Source organism: Plectropomus leopardus, chromosome 2 (genome assembly GCF_026936395.1).
Source record: "Plectropomus leopardus strain MGB_pleo_1.0 chromosome 2, ASM2693639v1, whole genome shotgun sequence".
NCBI lineage: Eukaryota > Metazoa > Chordata > Actinopteri > Perciformes > Serranidae > Plectropomus > Plectropomus leopardus.
The window spans coordinates 22245889-22267794 of NC_142177.1; the positions used below are offsets into that span (position 1 = coordinate 22245889).

Consider the following 21906-nt stretch of genomic DNA (forward strand, 5'->3'; position numbering starts at 1 on the left):
ACTGACTTCCAACACTCCTCCTTTATTACTCACTACTTGTGTATGCAATCTTCAGTGTTTTCTGTACATTTCTGATTTTTTAAATATTTGCTAAAAACAAACTACGAATATTTGTTTTTTGGGTTTTTTTGAACATTTATTACGAATATTTGTTTTTGTGGGAAAAACATCCATATTTTAATTTCCATGATGTGGCTACTCATCATGGGGTCATTTTTATTTTATTGTTGTGAGTTGTTTTTTTTTTTTTTTACATTTTTAGGTAATCCAGTCCCCAAGAAAAATGTTGGCACTCTGCATTTTTACAAACCTCGAAATAATTACATTCATATGTTATGTGGCAGACATGTTGAAACTTAATGTTTCCTTTTGTCTGTGGCAACACAACACAATAGCCAGAATAAAGTTTGGCATTGTACATTTCACTACAAACCACGGATAAATTACATTTGTACATTCTTATGTAACAGATATGTTGAAACTTTACTTTTTTACGTGGTTAACGTGTAGTTATGTTTAGGAACAACAACACTTCTTTATGGTTAGGAAAAAATCATGTTTGGGCTGGGTTGGGGACTGGGCTGACTTGGAGTCCAATTTGAACTCCTCTACAATGTTTCAACAACGTTCCTTAGGTGTTAGATAAAGATGCCAGATAGATAAAACATCTACAGTTATTCAGCCAAAGTGACTGAGTGACAAAAAATGTGCCATTAAACATCAAAGGAAGATTTTATCCCCACTTTCATGACTGTAGTACCTTTGTTGTACGCCCTTACAAACTGCTTGCACTGTAAATTAGCGTGTATCTTTTTTTCCCCCTTCTTCCTTTCCCGAAGCCACTTGGGACAAGAGATAACACACAAACATGCTTCCCCATGCTGACTCCATAATTCATGCTGGTTCAAAATGGACACGTGATTATTTTGTGATGTATTCTCGAACTTGCTCTCTATTACATCAGACAATTCATTTTAAGGTTTCATATTGGAAGGTAACAACAAGACAAAATCGGGATGTTTTTCTTCATACCAGATGGTCAACGCGACCATAAGGTTGGCGAGTCATCATTACACTCCTACACAGGCCAAATGTCTGACAAAAACACGTTTTTTCCCCTTTATTTTATTAGAAGAGCAGACAGTCTCGAAACAACAAAAATCTAATAATACAAAAAATCTGGGCATATTGTGATCTTCTCTTTTTACATCAATTTACTCTAATAAAAATCATTAGGGTGTGCTGATTTGCAAATAGTCATCTGAGTCACTAATCATTGTCGTTAACAGCACTGTTTCTGTTTGCTTTTTTTTTTAATATTGCAGCAATAGGCAGTGGTGTGTCATTCTTGGTGAACATGACCTCAACAGCAACAATATTTTTTTCTCCCTTAAAATGGTTGGCAAAAATAGATGTTGTGTATTTTATCAAGCAAGATAAATACTTGAATACACCGCTGAGTCCTTCAAATCACTCTGCGTCATTTCATCCCATGATATACTTGTCAGTCTAGTACATGTCATTCTTTTCTGCTGGTCAAAGCAGGCGGTGTGTGGTAACTCAGTGTGATAACACCGTGTGAGACACACCACAGCTGCATACGTGGCTTTTATCACACAGGGGAAAGAACAGTCACACTTTTCCAGACCAACTGAGGGTCGACTTGAGATATAAAAGACAGAGAGAAGCTTTCGCTCCTCGCAGAAACGTTGTGACGCACTGCAGACATGCTTAGGCTTCTGGTGTTGACAAGTCTCGCAGCCCTGGGTAAGAAACTGACAGCACGCACTGTGCCGTAGAACCATTCATTATTGATCTCTTTCTGTCTCACTCAGTCAGTCACTCTCTGTCATCCTGTCAGTCACTCATTTTTTAGTTTAGTCAACACTCAGGAGCTCTACATAATCTTCCCGACCACACTTTGGCTGCCCTCATTTCTACCTTCCTCTCTCTTTAAGTGGAACTGTAATATGAAGCTTCTGAAACCATGAGTTAATCATGGCCAGTGTTTCTATGTTTTTAACCAGTGCTGGCTAAGCTGGAACCCCAGCCCAGGTACCTGGAGGACAGCTTTGAGAGAGTCGTTGGAGGCGAGGTGGCCAGTCCCAACTCCTGGCCCTGGCAGGTAATCTAATAATATAATACAAAATATAAAACTACGTTTCAGGACTTACCCATACAGACTTCCCTTTCAATTGCACATAGTAAATGAACAGTTCGGGTTTTTGAATTAGGGTTACATTGGTTGCTTATCTACAGTCAGTGTATTACTCATAGTAGCGTCACCATGCTGTCAATTTGGCTGGAGTCCGACATGGGAGCTCAATCTACTGCTTTGGAGAAGGGGCAGCAACAACATTTATTTTAGCCACCTAAAAAAAAAAATCATACCAGTTCAAGTGTACACTAAGTTGAGAGTATTTTCACAACTTGACCCTAATATCAGACAGTGAATTCCAAAGAGAAAATGAAGGCGTTATATTGCTTTATTCAAAGCCAGACTCCATTGAGGAAAACAGTAATTTAACATTGCTGAACACAGAAGCTGCTGGTCTACTGCTGCCTCCATCGGCTGGTTTGTTTGTGTTTTTGTGTGACTTTGGTGTTTTAAAGGGTTCGTTTGGAGGCAGCGCCTGAGTTCACCGTGCTAACATTATTGTTTTTCTCAGTGGAGCCTGGTAGCTTTGACAAGAGCACAGACGGGGAACTGATGCTGTAAATGGGCGTTGAGCTGGAATGGGCTGTCTGGCAGTGAGGACAGGGTGAAAATACTCTTAATACAGGTTACGCTTAAACTGAAAATGATTTTTTTTTAGGCAACTAAAATATGTTTTGTTGTGGACCTCAGTCCACAGTATTATATGGCATGCCAACTGACATCTACTGTATGTAATACACTGACCCCATACATAAGTACCCCATATAACCCCACTTAAAGAAATCCAGACCGTCACTTTAATGTTTTAGCACATACATAACCCTGGTCTGCTTTCTCCCTCTTAGATCTCTCTTCAGTACAAATCCGGCAGCAGGTACTATCACACATGTGGAGGCACCCTGATCGAGAGAGGCTGGGTTATGACTGCTGCTCACTGTGTGGACAGGTAACGTAATGATTAACCCGAGCACATCATCAGCATTCTTTGGCTGTATTAGTTGTAGGTGCATTGTGTGATTACTTTGACTTGAATATCCATAGCCTGCTCTTATCCCAGCACAGACGAATGATTTATTTCAGAGTTTCTAAATGTCATCAGCATGAGGGAACTTCTCATAATCTCATTTATAACTGTCACATACCGAGAGGATTAATTTATTTTATTAGAAGAAGGAAAAGTCTCCAAACAACGAAAATATAATAATACAAAAAATCCGGGCGTATTGTGACCTTTACTTTTTACATCAAATTACTGTAATAAAAATCATTAGGGCGTGCTGATTTGCAAGTAGTCATCTGAGTCGCTAATCATTGTCATTAACAACACTGTTTTTGTTTGCTTCTTCTTTTTTTTAAATATTGCAGCAATAGGCAGTGGCGTGTCATTCTTGGTGAACATGACCTCTACAGCGACAGCGGCAGAGAGCAGATCATGACTGTCAGTCGTGTTTACATCCACCCCAGATGGGACTCCAGCAGAGTGTCTGCTGGGTGAGGACTGCACTTTTTCTTACATTAATACAGTTTTAAGAATCTTCATTCTGCTTGCTTTTGTCGATTTTATACCAGTAAAAGAGACCAGTATTTGAAAGTTGATTTATAATTCAAATGTCAGTGTTATGAATAAAGCTTTAAAGCTCTTTGGTACAGTAAGTTATAATGTTTTGAAGGGAATCCATTTCATCTTTGAGTCAAGTATGCTCTGTAATGGCAGTGATAACACACCTTAGGGTAGTGACGGCCTCACCCGCAGACAAAACGATCTCCTCAGCAGTGTTGTATCTTTACACAGTTATTTTTAGTTTCTTCTGTTTGATCTATGGATCTCCTCCTCAGCTACGACATCGCCCTGCTGCGTCTGTCCTCTGAGGCCACCCTGAACTCCTACGTCCAGCTGGGCTCTCTGCCTCCCAGTGGTCAGATTCTGCCCAACAACAACCTCTGCTACATCACCGGATGGGGACGTACTTCCAGTGAGTTTACTGCATGATCGCTCTGGGGACTCGTAAATTTCAGTGCAGTGGCTGGGTTTGTTTTTGTAAATCTCAATGTATCTTACCTTTCTAAATTGCACCTTGTGCAGCTGGTGGAAGCCTGTCCGCCCAGCTGAAGCAGGCCTATCTCCCTCTGGTCGACCACAAGACCTGCAGCAGGCCTGACTGGTGGGGCAGCACTGTCAAGACCACCATGGTGTGTGGTGGTGGTGGCGCAGAGGCTGGATGCAATGTGAGTCTCCCCCTGTGTGAAAAAGAAATAATGAAAAAAGTTGCATGCTCAGTGACTAAAATTATAACTAGTGACTACAATTTAAAGCAACAATTGAGGGACTGGCCCTCCAACAAAATACTCTGCTATGGTGTTATTTATATTGTGTATTAAACGTTAAATCTGAATCATTATGTCCATAACAATGAAGCTGCTCTCTCTAATGTTGTTCCTCTCAGGGCGACTCTGGTGGCCCTCTGAACTGCCTTGTTGATGGAAAATACTACGTCCACGGTATTGCCAGCTTTGTGTCTGGTATGGGATGCAATGCCCCCAAGAAGCCCACAGTCTTCACCCGTGTCTCTGCCTACATCGAATGGATGGACTCTGTTAGTATTTTCATATATAGATTTGTCATATCTAGAATAAGAAATTTAAAAACTCATCATCCCTCTGAGTTTTAGGGAATATATGTACTGTGATAAAGTAGAATATATGTTCTAATCTTTATTTTCTTCTTCTCTTTTCCAGATCATGATGTAAACAGAATCCACAGTGCAGCAAATAGAGTAAGAGACCACATTTGGCCATGTTTTCATCTACTGTGCTTCTTCGTTTGTCTGGTCTCATTCTCAAAAAATAAACGTTATTAAACTTTGAGTGATGACTCATTTTTTATCAGAAAGTTTATGCAACCACAGCTGTGTGTGTTATTACGAAGGTTACATTTATTTTGCAATCAAACTATCCTCCTACTCTGCAACAAAACATGTATAAAGGACACCAAAAAAAATATTAAAACATTGATGGATATTTTTTAAATGTAGCATACCGGTGCAACTACGTAAATTAAAGTGTGGCCACAGAAAATAAATGTTCTTCTCTGGAGGTTCTCAGAAATATTTTTAATGTTTCAGTCAATCCAGCCTGATGTGGCATCACGCCGTCACACACTATCACAAACTGCGATAAAGCCTGAGACCAAGCACAGGTGCCTCTTTGACCACTGCCAAACCCAGCAGAGGGTGTACATCAAACAAAGGTCCACTCAGGATATATAAGTGTGCAATGTGTATCTAGAAATGCAGAAAGGCTGCAGACATGCTGGTGTTTCTGCTATTCACCACCCTCACAGCCACAGGTAAGAAATATCAAGGCTGTACTGTACTGCTGATGAGAAATGCTTAGAAGCTTAGAAAATAGATTTAACACAAGGGGAAACCCTGTTTACATGGTGTTTTGATGAGTTTCCCTCGTGCCTCAGTGCTGGCTGAGTTGGAGCTTCAGTCCGACTACAAGGAGAGCGGCCCTGCAGGGAGAGTTGTGGGAGGTGATGCAGTGCCTTCTCACTCCTCCTGGCCTTGGCAGGTACAGTACCAGCACATAACCAGATAGAGATGTAACAAGAGGTTGTGTAAGTCCAGGATCCTGTCTTTGCTGCACAATACATGTAGATCATGAAGGCAAAATCTCTGGGAGGTTTGATGAGAGGGCATTTCTGCATATAACAGATCTGTTTTGAAAGGTTACAGGTCAGCTCTTGCACTAATTTTGACAACAACCTTTATTGTTTCAACTCCAAAATAATGATGCTACAAAATCGATTTTAAAAGGAAAAGTTTGGTATTTTGGGAAATGCACATATTCACTTCCTTGCTGAGAGTTAAAGGAGGAGATTTGAACGTTAAATATGAAGGTGCAGCTGGTAGCTGGTTGGTTTAGCTTAGCACATAGGCCAAAAGCAGATAGGAGACAGCTTGCCTAGCTCTGTCCGAGGCACAAAACCTGCCATCTTATCGTTTTCATATTCAATGCAATACTAACCCCCTAAATTATTATTTTTAGATCACTCATCCACTGTTATATTAAATTAACGAAGAAAACATTGTTTTTCTCATATGCCTCCACAGTGAGCGAAAAATCCAAAAATTAGAAAAAAAATCTTGATGAACTGAAGTTTGTTTTAGTTTGTTTGTGTTATTGTGTGACTTTGGTGAATCCAAACGATCATTTTAAAACACCGAAGTCAGACAGTAACACAAACAAACTGAGGCATGTGAGAAAAGATATGACATGTTAATAATTAGTAAGCTTTGGAGGTGGCAGGTTTTTTTTTTTTTAGATAAAGCCATGCTGGCTGTTTCCAGTCTTTATCTTAAAACCATGTCCTAAGTTGATGCAAAGCGAGATAGCGTAAGCGAATAAGTCAGTTTCATGGCACTGTTTTCAGCTGGACTGTCCTAACTGTCCGCAAGCGCTGCAACACAATGCAGCCTGATACAGTGCACTGTTTCGAGTGAATTTTTTTTTAGACTCCCAGTTGTTATTTTATTCCTGTCACTTGCTTTGAAGGTCCCACAATGGACATGATGGTTGACTGAAATGAGGATTCAGTGTGGACAAAGAGCATCCAAGGCTGATCTTAAATTTAGCATACAGATATAAATTACCAAAACCATCTAACTCTCTGCAAAAAAACAAATTTCTTAGATATTTCTTAACTACTATTTACAGAACAAAGTTGTTATGCCTCTGTAAATGCACCTGTTACAAAAATGTTATAATTTACAAATCTACACTCACTTATCAGCCACTTCATAAAATTTAAATTGTGTGTTACCATCTGAGTTAGGTGGACAATAACAGGCTTTATATCCACAGTGTTCATCCGGTGAGCCAGACTGGCGTAAAGATACTGTAACAACAAAAAGTAATTTATTTAAGAACTTTTATAATGTTTTTAAGGTCGGAAGAAGTAAAACTTTGTGAATCCTGCTCCAGGTCTCTCTCCAGTACTACTCTGATGGCTCCTATCACCATTTCTGTGGAGGAACGCTGATCAGGAGAGCATGGGTCATGACTGCTGCTCACTGTGTGTACAGGTAGCAGATCCTGTTCGTATAATAAAACTTATATAGTTCCAATCTGATATTCTTCACAGTAAAAGACTCTGGTTGTCCTGTTTCACTCCACCAGCAAAAATACATCTGTTTACATTCTTGTTTTTTTTCCTCACCTTTTTCAAAACATTTTACTTCATAAACAAATAAAGTAACCAAGCTAAAACAGTTCCAGGTCTATGCGTGTGGTCCTGGGCGATCTCTACCTGCACAGCAACAGTCACACGGAGCAATATAGGAGCGTCAGCAATGTTTATATTCATCCTGACTGGAACAATAACAGCATCTCCTCTGGGTGGGTCTATCTGTCATAGCACTTTGGTATCTGTCTAATTATTATTATAATAGGACCCTGTTGCGACATGATTTAAATGGCACATTTACAGTAAATTTATTTCAAGTTCCATTCTTTCACCTTCAGTAATGACATCGCCCTGCTTCGGCTGTCTTCTGAGGCCACGATGACCTCATACGTGGGGCTGCCCTATATACCTTCTTATGGTGAGATCCTGCCTCACAACCACCCCTGCTACATCACTGGATATGGACGCACTTCCAGTGAGTCAGATGAAACTCCTCACATTCATAAATCTGACTGTCAAGTATGCAGTCATCTCATTTTTTTGTGTTCATGTTCATTTCTCCTCTGTGTACCTCCAGCTGGTGGAAGTATGACGACCACAATGAGGCAGGCTTACCTTCCTGTTGTTGATCACGAAACCTGCACCAGTGCCGGCTGGTGGGGCAGCACCATCAAAACCACCATGATCTGTGCTGGTGGAGGAGCTCAGTCAGCATGCAACGTGAGTCTGTTGAGGTGAAAAATGTGACAAATACCATAAACATAACAGAATTTTCAAACACAATTAATCCAAGCACAATTATGATACATGTAATAATAATACAAACAGTCCCTATCTGTTGTTTATTAGCCTCACCAAACCATCAGTACCAGACTCAACTGTGGGCTGAAGGAAACCACATCATATTAATTCTACCTGTTCAAATATAACTGATAATCACATGTTTGTTGTTCTACTTTTACAATATTATAATAGAATTCATTTTAATGCGATTTTGAAAAATCATGTTTCACTGGTTTTGAAATACATTTACATATGCTACTCCACCACATTTTTATGAATTTGAGGATTACAATAAAATATGATTCAAGGATTACAGTTAGAAGTATTTGGAAAACCAGCCCAGTTGCCTGGAAAAAATGCTGGTATTGTAGACTTCTGCAAACCTATTTATATGTATCATCAACATTTTTGAAATGACAGACTATACAAGCTGACTTTGTCATTTGGAGGAGGAGGGTATGGGGGATTGTGTGTCATCCAGGTGAGACACCTGCACACCTGCAGACCATTGCTTGAGACATATAAACAGCAAAACCTTTTTTCTGGGCAAGTCATCAGAGAGTCATCAAAGATAGTGCCACGAAAAGTTGTCCTATTTTACAAAGGCATGGCTGCGTTTCCTGCTGGGATAGTGCCACCGGAAGCTGATGTTTTATGTCAAAACATGATGTTTCCTAACTATAACCAAGTGGTTTTGTGCCTAAACTTAACACATGTTAACCACAGAAAAGTAGTGCTTCAACATATCGACTATATATTAACATGTTAGGAATACAGGATAATATCAGCACGTCATCACTATCGGAAGATATCGTATATGCAGATTTCTGCCAACATCACAGAGTAGTATTTTCTATCATTACTGACGAAGTTGACATGCCCAAAACATCATCTCTGTGTTGAAGTATGTTTCTATTTTGCTCAATGAATAAATATTACATACATTGAAAAGCATCCTATATCATGTCTCCATCTACTGGTGGGTCCTCACTATAAGAGTATGCATAATATGATGTTAATTGTGCTCAAGAAGTGACTTGATGATCTCTGGTGGGAAAAATGTCAATATATAGATATTGGTAATGCTTATCAGCCAAATAGTTGTTATATATCAGCATATCGGATATCGGCAAAAGATTCAATATCACACATCCCTATAACGTACAAATAAAAGGTATCAGTGGTTTGCAGAAATGTAAAATGCTAATATTTATTCTGGCCATTGGGTTTGGTTAAACTAACTATAGGTTAAGTGGAATAAGTGATTTTTTAATCAAACAAGATTTTTGTCGCGTTAATATTTTTTTCGAACCATTATAACAGTTAAAACACATCCCCATCTCTGTAAGTTTAAGTCACAATGTAACCTGCAATAGAGAAAAGCATCCCCCAAAATATAAGCCAATAATTCCTAAAGCTTGATGCATTAGAGGGCTACAGGTAAAAATTTAAATAGAAAATGCTATATTTATGTCTGTGTATCTCTGTACATTTCACTAACTGTTTTATCTTAGGGTGACTTTGGTGGCCCTCTTAGCTGCAAAGTTAACAACAAGTGGTATGTCCATGGGGTAGCCAGCTTTGTGTCTGGTATGGGATGCAACGCGCCCCAGAAACCCACTGTCTTTACCCGGGTCTCCGCCTTCATCATATGGATGAACTCGGTCAGTAAACGAAAACAGGCAATTAAAACTCAATTGTCGCATGAAACAAATGCACTTTTAACTGCAAGTTTTGAGTTATCAAAGTCAAATCATCTGAAATAAATGTGGCATTAATGACATGTTATTTTATTCTTCCAGGTCATGGACAGTCCTAGAAATTGATCTCTTTTTTTATGCAGCAGAGACTACTCCACCTAATTGAAGTTGTTCTCCACCTGCAACCAGATTACCAGGTCAAAATAAACGTATGCAAAACCAATATGTGTGTTTTTAATGTACTTCTTTTCCCCTGATGTCCTACATTTTAACATTTCTCTGTGCAAATACATTTCACATTTTGACACTAATGAATTGATGGTGTATCATATACTAACAAAGACATAAACCCTGACATTCAGATAAACACCTGGCAAACTGCTTTCTTATCAGGCATCCAAAAACCTCACATTCACCATTTTTCACAGTCACTGCAGCATGTTGGCATCGTCAGCAAGTTCACTGTGACAGAGACTGGACAAATACACAGACGAGCAGACGGTGCACTGAGGGGCTGTGCCAGAGACACAAGATACACTTTTGTTTTTTGACATAATGCAAATCTGATCTGATTCAGAGTCCTGACAGCGAGCAGTCTTGAGTAAATGCCAGCATTCATTTTGCAGTGTTTTGGTTGGCCTGCCCTGTTGTATTATTCCGGTTATTTTTCAAATTTAAGTTTTTTTTTCTTTTTGTTCCCATCAGAAATCGGTCAGATAAAATCTGTCTGATTGGTGTTTCATAAAACGAAGGTTTGCGTTTCACTTTCTGTTGCCTCTCTGGTGGTGTTGTGAAATTTTTGAAGGAATTCGCTGCAGTGAGCAGAGAGGTGCAAATGAAGGTTATACAGTACAGCACAGCACAGTCTATGCATGATAAGTCTGCCTATAGTGGGAACTGCACAGATGTTACAGCTGTGCTATAAGCAGAATGGAAAAAGCTCAGACAGACAGACAGGCTGACTGTTATAACTGAATGAACTAATGCACTAGGTTTATCTTTTTATCTGGTTCTCCATAATGTCACTGAATGTTTTATTCTGACATTGAAACTTCTTCCATAAATAAGTTTAAAGCAGGGCCTGTGGGGAGGTTACAGTAACCACTCTAACTGCCTTGTAAAGATTAAATAAAGGAATTTCACCCTACAATGAGCTCTCTTCTGCGTATCACACTGTCACATTTTCAGTAAAGTTTGTGAATTAAAAAAAAAATTAAAAACATAATAAAAGATGCTTTTCTTCCATTAAAAAGTCACCATGCAACAAATGGCAGTTAACATGCATGCAACTGTGCAGCAATTTAATTTAAAAGAATAGTTCCACATTTTGGGAAATACTCTAAAAACCTTTTAAAAAGCCAAATCTACACTCAGCACATTCACATGTTAGAAAGAGTCTAATCATTGTGTTAGTGCAACTTAAGCTGGACGTATAAAATAAATGTAAACACATGTTGGTCTAACTGAAATCGTACTAAGTCAAATTTCAGATTAACACACCTAGATAATGCAGTTGAGGGTCGATTTATTCCTTTGTGTATCCCCACACTGGGCTTTGACCAGGAAGTCGAACGGCATAAATTTGTAGAAAAAAGCCAGAAAAAAAACAAAAGAAGAAGAAGGGAAGAAAATAAAACAAGATAAACAATATGAAGGTATCAACATGGCGAGTGGTAAAGCAAGAACCGCACATTTATGGACAGACGAAGAGAAACAATTTATTTACAGTTTAAGGCCCAATAACAACTCGCTGAAAGGGGGACTATCACCACATACCCTGGAGGAGTCTGACATATTTCCATCAATAAATCAATTCTCCCCCCGGGGCTTTTGTAAACTGTAACACACAGGTGATATGAGAAGCACCAATTGGTGGTTTTTGGTGCTCCAGGCAACTATCATAGTATAAAGAGCACGAAAGTGTGCACAGGGTGGGAGGGGAGGTAGATGGCTCAAACAAACTATTATGCGCTAGTATGTGTAGCATGTCCTAGTTACATGACGTTAAATTAAGCCAGCAGAAACCATGATTATTTTAAGCCAACTTATGATGGGGTTTTTTTTTTTTCCCAAAGGAAGTAAACCTAAAAACAAAGCTTTTTACCTAAGATATGAGTTCATTTAGAAAAAGACTGTATGCATCTGACAAGTGGAAAAACTACATTTCTGTGAATCAAGTCAATTTTGAAATGACACAATGTATATAACAAGCGTAAACTGACACGCTGTCCCTAAACGTCAAAACTGATGCAGGATGGGTAACTAGTGCATTATATTTTGACATGTAGGGCCACAGACCAAGCAGCGGTATATGACAAGTTGAGATAAAAATGTGTTGGACAACTTCCTGTCCTCCTCAGAGGAAATGACAGAGTTCAGATCATTCAGCATGTTGTCATAGATGAGCTGTCAAAGTGCTGCTCAGTAGCTCCAGGATGTGTAGTCATCCTTGAGCTTCAGTAATAACATACTGGCACAAACAGCTGGTGAAATAATTCAATTCAATTCTTGAAATCTAGAGAATTATGACGTAATTTGGTCACTGCTGGATGAGCAACTGTGTGTCACACATAAGTGTCCACCTCCTTTAAACCAAAAAGTCCTGCAGCAGCCTTTTCTACTATGCATGACTATCACTAAGACACACAGAGTTAACAGCACTTCCACTGCTTCATGAATACTCATAACAGGCAAAAAGTGGAATAGCGTACTGTAGCCCCAGGGTTGTTACTGTAAGCTTTTAACAATGATCTTAATCTAAATTAATCAGCAACTTGTAATACACATCCTAATCTCATTACAGTACGTCCTCTCTACATGCTCCCCTCTAAATTCTGCATGAGAATTTCTGCTCTTGATAAGAGAAATATCTTCCATGGCTGATGACTCTGATGTCTTTTTAAAGCATGATGTGGATCTGAGCATGGCACACTGCATGTAATCCCCTTACTTCAGTCTTCACATTAAACATTTTGGCAGCCATTACAGTAAGCTGTTTCTTGTTATAAACTTGTATGTGAAAATGTGGAGCATTTTAGAAGTAACCTGGCTAACTGAGTAATACTGCTTGGTGCAGTCTATACTCGGATGTTTACACTGAGGGTCTCGGAGAAACAGTATTTTAATACCGTCTATATCTTGTACATATGGCAGAATTGCAAAATTTACAATGAAGTTGACTTAAAGGCAAGTGCCTGACTCATGGACAGTACATATATATACACACACACACACACACACACACACACACACACACATACATATATTGCATACACGTTACTGATTATTCTTTTTTACATAATACCCTGAGCTACTTCATAAAGTAATTTTAGTTAACAGAACTAGATTTCAGCTTCCTCCAGTATGAAATAATTGGTTGCTTGCAAAGCTATATTTTCATAGTAGCTTACACTAAGCTGGATATTATTTTTTAAAATGGAGTTTTTATTTCACAACAGTAAAATGTGAGAAATGATTGCTGAAATATCAATCTTTTATTCCTTTTGGCCTTTCCCAGCAACGGTACCGTAACGAGCCAAGCACCAGTACCGTAACAAGACGAAATTTCGCGCATCAAAATTCTAGCGGCGGTTGTCGGGCTAACTTATTTACATGTATTAAATTGACACTTAAAATAACACATAAGCAAGGAAGACAACACAAAAGCATAAGTAGAACTAAACTTCACGGCAGATGTGGCCCACAAACACACATATTAAAAGAGGACCATGTTTCGCACACAGCACGTTAAACAAGGCAACATAACCGGGCAACACTGGTTTCTGGTGCTCACCTGTCTGAACAGTAGTCTCTGAGCTCTTTTACACCGCGAAGTCCTCCTCACTCTATTCTAGGTTCAGCTAACTCACTCTCAAAGCTTTATAATACCGCTTTACTCAGCTACAAACAGGAATAAGGCCTCACTCACTTTCCCGAAGATAGCTAAATATGAACGTCACCCCGAGAGGATCCACAACAATAGCATGTAGCTTGTTAGCCACACCCAGAATGCACCTGTTGTTTAAAACATCTTTGGGTGTGTTTGATTTGGATCACTTAGGTGCAGGCGGGGTGGTGCTTATGATTAGTGATTAGGTGTGATTAAGGTAGATATGGCCTTTTAAACTCGTGGTTTTTAAACCTAAAAACATATTTACACTTAATATTTTGATACATAAGTGAGGTGGTTCATGTTCCCAGCCCCTCCAGAGTAAAAATGCACCTTCTACTCAAACGTGTTATTCATATATTATCAAAACCTGAGCAAATTGGTTTGATTTCTTTCCAAATCATTGGAGGAAGGTAATGAGCTATTATGTATGTATATATATATATATATATATATATATATATATATATATATATATATATATATATATATATATATATATATATAAATTCAATCTCATAGTGGCCAATACAAATGGAGAAAAAAAAGGATGCAGCCGCTGAATCAGCTATTCCAGCTATGAGACCCCCCGTCCCCACTGTGGTGATAACGGTGAGACAGACACAGGTGGACATGTGCTGATGTTGAACATACAAACAGACACACTATCAGTAGAAGGGGCCTAAGGGTATAAAGGAGAAGTGGGCAGAAGACTCCAGAGCAGAAAGTTTCAGAAGACTGCAGACATGCTCAAGTTTCTTGTGTTTACCTCGCTCGCAGCCCTCGGTAAGAACCACTGATTCTTCTTCACCTCTGACATTTTGCACACACTTAAATACTTGATGTTGACTGCAGTGCTTCTTGTGCCCTTGCTCAGTGCTGGCCGAGCTTACGCCCGAACCCAGGTACCTGGAGGATGACAGTGTTGAGCAGAGAGTCGTGGGAGGCGAGGTGGCCAGACCAAACTCCTGGCCCTGGCAGGTATTGTATGCTTTGTCTGACTGTACAACAGTGGTGGAAGATGTACTCAGATTGATAACAAAGTCCTGCAGTGAGTACAAGTACTCATTATGCAGAATGGTCTTGTTCAGGTCCAGAAAGACAATACATTTTTATGTGCAGGACAAGGGGCTTTGCTGTTTGTTTTGTTGTGGAAAACTTCATCATTCTTATTAGCACATGATGTACTCATGTAAATCCTAATGTAACATTGCACAACTCCAACATCTAATCAGTCAAATAACTGGAAACACCTGTGTGTGTCTGTGTGTATGCAAGGCCTTTAATCTATAATAATACATTGTATTTATTGAGGTATATGCTTTGTATATAAAATGCAAAGCAACTTTTTTTTTTTTTTTTAAAAAAAAAAGACTGTAATCATGTAGTGTAGTAGAAGTGGAGTAAAAGTTAAAAGGTCCCGTATTATAAAAAGTCAGATGTCCATGTCTTTTTTTTTATGATAAAGCAGGATAGGTGCTTTGTAAATACTGTCAATGTATCAAAAAGCTCAATCCACAGAGAAATGCACACAGTCCATAATCAGAAACTGTGCCTTTAAACAAGTGGCCAGGACTTTTGTGAGGCTGTGGTGTCACAGCTATAATATATAAAGGTATGAGTTACCACTGCAGTGCCAATATAGGGTGCAATGGCTGGTGCAGAGCATAGACTATATAGACAGATGAATTAAACATGTTCTACCAGAAACCCAAGTATGAATCTGAACATGAGCATAATATGGGAGCTTTAAAGTAGCTAAATCAGAAAATTAAGTACTTCATACTTGTACACTATGGGCTACAGTACTTGAGCAAATTTCCACCACTACTCTAGCCACCTTTAAAATATAAACTAGGTCAGCGCAGCATATGTTGCGCATACATACATCCACAAAGTTCATCAGGCGCATTTAATCATCTGCTCCTGGTGCCTTTAAGAGTCTTTCAATGTCGGGAGCGCTGCCAAGAAGCACTTTGAATTAATGTGAGTGTGTCAGTTTCTTGTAGTTGTAAAGATGTCTGTTGTTGTTTCCTTAGATCTCTCTTCAATTCAAATCTGGCAGCAACTTCCACCACACCTGTGGAGGAACCCTGATCAGGAGAGGATGGGTCATGACCGCTGCTCACTGTGTGGACAGGTGGGAGTTTCATGCATCACAGAAAAGCTGCTGAGCCTAAAACTAATAGAGATATGATAAAAATAGCAGGAGATGTGTTCCAGCAGAGCTGTGCATTTACATAAGTGTATTCATTACATTTTCTGGTAGCTTGAGTGCACAGCCAAGGCATTTTAAGGTTGAAATTAGACTGGGAACATTGTTGCATTTGGAAATAAATACATTATATTTTGTACGTCCACAGGTCCAGAACTTGGCGTGTTGTTCTTGGAGATCACAATATCAACTCCCATGAGGGAAAAGAGCAGTACATGAGCGTGAGCCGCGTCTACATCCACCCCAGGTGGAACTCCAACAACGTTGCTGCAGGGTTAGTGGCTAATGCTCATGTTTTGACCCAGTTCTGCTTATAAAAATAGCACATACTGATATGTGTACATCACATATTAGAAACACAGAGCATTCAGTTATTCGTAAACATAAATGTAATGACTGAATGGCTTTTTCCATGTAAAGTTTAACAACCACATTATTTGTCTATTACATTTTTCATACTCAATATTTACAAAATTAGAAATCCTTGACTGACAGCTTCTTACTAAACTTATTACATGAAGTATAACAATACTAGAGCTGAAACAAATGTAATCTGCAAATATTTTGATAATAATCCATTAATTTTTCACTTTTCAAGCAAAATTGGCAAACATTATTAGCAGCTCCCCATATGTAAAGACATGCTGCTCTTCTCTATTCTAAAACATTATGAATTCAATATTTTTATGTTGTCTGCGATAAAAAGTTAGTGGATCAAAGAACCTCGAGCTTTGGGAAACCAAATGATTAACAGATTAATGAAGAAAATAAACAGCATCTTTGGTTGGTCTGACCCTCAGGTGGGACATCGCTCTTCTGCGTCTGTCTACTGAAGCTTCTCTCAACAACTACGTCCAGCTCGCCGCCCTGCCCCCCTCTGGTCAGGTCCTGCCTCACAACAACCCTTGCTACATCACTGGATGGGGTCGCACCCAGAGTGAGTCTGACATAATGACACCCATTTTGACATTTCAACTTAAGTTCAGTTTTTCCACAGAGTAAGAAAGTAAACAGTTAATATCATATTTTAAAGAAAATAGTATCAAGAGAGAGCAATCATGATAAGAGCGCAAAATCAAACTCTCAAAGTAAAATATAAATACAGACATGACAAAACAGTAAACCTTACAGAAACATGAAAGAAAAACAGGAGCATTCATTATATAAAGTGTTGCTCACAGAAAAAATGAAGCCATAGGGTTAACACGAATTGTCCACTTTAGTGGAGTCATGAAGCTTATTCCACCTATGCAGAACACCGGAGATAAATGCATTTTGTCCCAGTTCTATATTCAAGGTAATGCAATCTTGTAAATAAGTATGGTATTCCCATACTATTCTCATAAGACTTAAAGGCCATGGTAATGGTATGATAGCAGCATATGATGGTGCTATTACAAGCTTTATCGCAGTTATACGTGTTTATCCACAGCTGGAGGTCAGCTGTCCGCTCAGCTGAAGCAGGCCTACCTGCCCATTGTTGACTACAAGACCTGCTCCAGCTACGGATGGTGGGGCAGCACCGTGAAGGACTCCATGGTCTGTGCTGGTGGTGGCAGGGAATCTGGTTGCCAGGTAAGCCCATGAGGTCTTAGACAGGACTGTATGGCCTCACATGGCCACTCATTCCTTTTGTAAGTCTAAGAAGAAATCTCTGCTCCCATTTGGAATTGCACTTCATAGTATGATAATAGTTGACTCATGGACATATTTTATAAAGATATCGATTTTTAAACTTTCACGCATTCTTTCTTGTCAAAACGCCGCAACAACATCTACCATATTATCCACTTGGCCACCAACAGGTCAGTTGATTAGCAGTCACATATTCAGGTGTTTTATTTTAGTAGCAGCTAATGTAGCCTTGAATCTTTAGCTTCATTTTTTCCCTTTATTCAAACTTTTAGTCTTGGGTTGTTAACAATGCTGACTCAAGTGCAACCCATTGCTCAATTGAGGATAATCACATTTGCACACTATTATTAAAACATTAAAACATTGGTTTCATTTCTGTGGTTAATGTGTGGTTAAGTTTATGTAATGGGGCGTGGTAGGACCCAATTGCAGCACAACAGAGCAGGTGAGTAGTTGGCAATGACCTTCATTTAATCTTTTGGAAGGCTGAATGGAGCAAAGGACAGTATAATAAGGCTTTGATGTCATTTTATTTAGACAGTGACAGTGCACGATAAAACATTAACTTTCTATAACACAAGGAGAGATGGATTGTACCAGGTTCTAGCAGAGCTGCTATTTTCCGCCTGTTGCAGGTAAATAGGGACAGTTATCAGTTCTGGGGTCAAGCAGAGTTTGTAGAAAGACTGGGGTGAGTTCACGTTCACAGGTGATAGTTCAGAGTTTGAGTGGGGAAATTGTGAACATGGAGCGGACTGGCTGTTAAATGTATCAGATAAGTTGCAGAAACACTTACAGCAGGGAGCTTGTGGGAAAAGCAGAGACTCCAGAGAGGGGCAGGCAGGGCTCGTGGTCAAGGAGGAAGCAGAGTTTGAGACAGACTGGCAGGCAGCGGAGCAGACGAGTCCAGTAGGAGCAGGCAGCGGGATAAACGAGGACAGGCGGGCAATCGATGTACCATCAGAACAATAGACACCAGTGGCACTCACGCAGAGGAGATGTTTCGCTTGGGGGGAGGCTCTGAAGATGGCCGGAAGAATGGCGATCTCTCTCAACAGAGCTGAAGCAGTAGAACACCGCACAGCCACAGGCAGACGAGAACGAGGAAGTGCACAGGAAAAACTCATGGTCGGAGACAGAAGGCTGTTAGGTTTACCTAGGCAGAGACGAGGACAGGTGGTCAGAGGCAAGCCAAGTCGAAACCAGGAAAACAGTCCGAGAGTGAGTGCTGGAAGGTCAGGCATGGAAGCGGAGACAATCTGGAAAAGAGTGAGGCTGCTTAAAACTGGCTTGGTTGGAGATGTAGAGCAGCTGGGAGCACCAGGTGGAGGTGATGAGGCTGATGAGGGGGAGTGGCCAGGTGGAGAGAGAGGTGGGGGGGGGGGTAAGTGGAAAAAATCCCATGGCAGAAGGAGAGAGGCAGAGCAGACTGTGACAGTTTAGGTACGTAATAACTTGGTTATGGTTCAGAAAAGATCAGGATGAGGCTTAAAATACCTTGCTCTGGGGACTCAATCGTGGTTCGAAATAGAAGTACTTCTTTGTGGCACTAAGGGCTAAAAACCATGTTGATTTGTTTCATCTTGGCAACACAAAATTTGTAACCCTCTGTAAAACATTAGAAACTGATTTATCAGTTGTTAAGTTATTAGGCACAACTTATAAACCCTTTATAAAGGGTGCCTGCTTCTGCAGGGCAGGTTCTTTCCAGCTCAGATTTTGAGCCCAGTTTCTCCAGTTGTCTCCCGAATCACAGTCTGACCCTGCAATTAGAGACAGCAGGAAAGCTGTTTGGGTATAAGCAGACTTGGGGTTAACACTGAAAAGAGCTTGTCAGGATTCAGTCCCACTCCTCCATGACAAAGTGAAATTGAACATCTCCCACTGAGCTGAGGTCTGACCCCCTCCTGTCAAGGAAGATATTTTAGAGGACACATGTGGGATTACTTGCTGCATCAGCAGGGGCATAAGTCAGTTACAATGATCCAGGCTTGTGCTTAAGCTGCACAAAGTGTCAAAGTCTTGCAAGTTCATGTTCTGCACAAACTTGTCTGAGTGAGATCAGAAGGGGATACGAGAAGCAAGGAGCAATGAGTTGAGTGCATTGTAGAATGGTGTATTTGCTTCCAACTCTGCTTAGAGGTTGTACATTTTTGGCTCTGAAGTTTGTTTGCAATGTGTTTTTCTTGAATTCAGGGTGACTCCGGTGGCCCCCTGAACTGCAGTGTTAACAGCAGGTGGGTTGTCCACGGTGTGACCAGCTTTGTGTCTTCCTCTGGCTGCAATGCCAACAAGAAGCCCACCGTCTTCACCCGTGTCTCTGATTACATCAGCTGGATGAACAGCGTAAGTAGTAAACACTAACACATATGAACTGAGTATTTCAGAAAACGCAAACACTTCCATTTAGTTCATGCATGATTTCAATTGCAGTTGTGTTTTTATAAAAACCCACTACATTCACTAACTGCAGGATTCCACAATCTTTTCATACTTTTATTTTGTAAGGATAGAAACACATGTCTATCTGTGCAGTATCTTGTTGGGATAATGGAGGATAATCACATAATGAATCATTTGTCCTTGCTTTGCCAGATCATGGGTTGAGGAGAAGAATGATCTCCATGGAGACGAGAGCACTCTCTGGATTCATCTCAGTTTCTGCACAAACTCTGTCTGAATAAAATGTGCATTTTATTTGCTTCATATTTATTTTTCTGTACTTTGTGTGGGAGACAACAGTGCAGTGGTCATCTTAAGATTTTGAAAAGCATAACTAAGGGGAGGAAAAGTGTGATTTGGGTGCAATATTGCAGATGATCTGTTCAGATAGCAGTGTTAATGAGCAATTTTTCATATCATGAAGTGTGTGTGAAATGACCTTTGGATACTATATTGATTTCAAAACTTAAACAGTTACACTAACACAAATTGGGATCATTAAGTGGTGCTTTCAGTAAAGCTGTGAACATTCTGTAAAACTGCTTTTATTGTAAAAGGGAAAGCATATAAAGCTGTGACTAGAGACTGTGATAAATTCTCACTTTAAAACGAGCAGACTTTATGTGATTAAAAGAGGCTCTAAAGCTGTTAAGAAAAGCAGATCATGTTAACAATGAAGTAGTACAACATGGAAAGCCTTGAAATAAAGTATAACATTATATGTCAAAATACAGTCAAATCGAAAACCAAAATTTATCCTAGAAATACTAGAAAGCAAATCCAATACTTGATAATATGCTTTTATCCCACTTACAATTGCATTTAAAGAATTTGTAATTGCTCAAACGTTATCAATATGAGCTGAGCAATGATAAATAAATAAATAAACAAAATGAGTTTCAATATACCCAGGTTTTATGTAAACACAAATGGTAGGCTAATCAGGGTTAATTTAATTATACAAGTTTGACTTCATTTGAATTAAATTACTGAAAATAAAGCAGTGTGCATATCTCTAGGAGGCAGGAATATTTCAGACAGGCTTACTGCATGCGAATATATAAACAAAATTATTTTCATAGAGGGTCATATAGAGCATTTCATTACTCTTCTGTTGCCAGGGCAACAGCTTTGATCCCCGTTTACCTCAGCTAGCAAGGAAAGACATTTTTCAACAGAAAAAACAAAGAGCCTGTTTACACCTGGTATTAACATGCACTTCATTGATCTTAATGTAAGTGCGCAGCCAAGAAACATCCCTTTTCACACCTGTGTCTATTCCGCGTCTCCAGCTGACTACATGTGTTCCGATTTGGTTACTTCATGTGTCTCTGATGGAAGAAAGTCAAAGGCCCTCTTGCATGCCTTTTATGTCTACACTCTTTCTAGCTGCTCACTAGCATGCCTGTTAGTGTTTATGTTGGTGCACCTGTTGGTACAGCTGTCAGTAATCTAACATGTTGCAATACTTGGTCCAACTCATCATAAAATGATCAAGTGTTGGCAGGCTTTTACCAAAACCACCACCACCACATCCTTCACTGGTGACATAGCCCTTTTCCAGTAGGATGCATCAGCATTTACACAAGGCCTCCAGGAGCAGCTAAATCTTCCTTCCATTTTTTTCTAGTGGCCCAACAAGAAAAAAAAATCCCCTGCTACCCAAGCAGCATTTTCCCCAAAGGCCATCATTATAAAAGACACATCTGTAAAACATGACAGGACACCTCAACATTATGACGCTTTCCAGTATGAATTGTTTAGCCGTGGCGGTTTTGTATTTGTAACACTGTCCTTGAGCACAGAAAAGTGATTTAAAAAATTTGTGACATCATCAATATGTTAAGTCTATTAGCCAAGTAGGAAATCATGGGGGGAGCCAGCAGAAGAAACATT

At 39.6% G+C, this 21906-nt stretch overlaps 3 protein-coding genes across 4 annotated transcripts; all 3 read left to right on the plus strand.

Annotated features, from left to right (window-relative positions):
• Nucleotides 1-1609: 1609 nt before the first annotated feature.
• Nucleotides 1610-5023, plus strand: LOC121949361 (elastase-1-like). The gene is made up of 8 exons (XM_042495031.2): nt 1610-1767; nt 2028-2125; nt 3004-3104; nt 3524-3649; nt 3995-4131; nt 4242-4384; nt 4603-4752; nt 4895-5023. The coding sequence occupies exons 1-8, from the start codon at nt 1728-1730 to the stop codon at nt 4904-4906; spliced, it is 807 nt and encodes a 268-aa protein (XP_042350965.1). The 5' UTR covers nt 1610-1727; the 3' UTR covers nt 4907-5023.
• Nucleotides 5024-5414: 391 nt separating this feature from the next.
• On the plus strand, nt 5415-10052 carry LOC121950040 (elastase-1-like). The gene is made up of 8 exons (XM_042495959.2): nt 5415-5504; nt 5628-5731; nt 7145-7245; nt 7433-7558; nt 7685-7821; nt 7924-8066; nt 9644-9793; nt 9932-10052. Exons 1-8 carry the CDS (start codon nt 5465-5467, stop codon nt 9953-9955), a joined length of 825 nt encoding a protein of 274 aa, XP_042351893.2. The 5' UTR covers nt 5415-5464; the 3' UTR covers nt 9956-10052.
• Nucleotides 10053-14409: 4357 nt separating this feature from the next.
• On the plus strand, nt 14410-20276 carry LOC121956806 (elastase-1-like). 2 transcript variants are annotated; one of them, XM_088088533.1, is made up of 8 exons: nt 14410-14504; nt 14596-14699; nt 15758-15858; nt 16082-16207; nt 16734-16870; nt 17366-17508; nt 19765-19914; nt 20164-20276. In XM_088088533.1, exons 1-8 carry the CDS (start codon nt 14465-14467, stop codon nt 20173-20175), a joined length of 813 nt encoding a protein of 270 aa, XP_087944659.1. In that variant the 5' UTR covers nt 14410-14464; the 3' UTR covers nt 20176-20276. The 2 variants fall into 2 exon arrangements, with proteins under 2 accessions (XP_087944659.1, XP_042361138.2); XM_042505204.2 differs by lacking the exon at nt 20164-20276 and having other exon boundaries at nt 19765-19932.
• The last annotated feature ends 1630 nt before the right edge of the window (nt 20277-21906 follow it).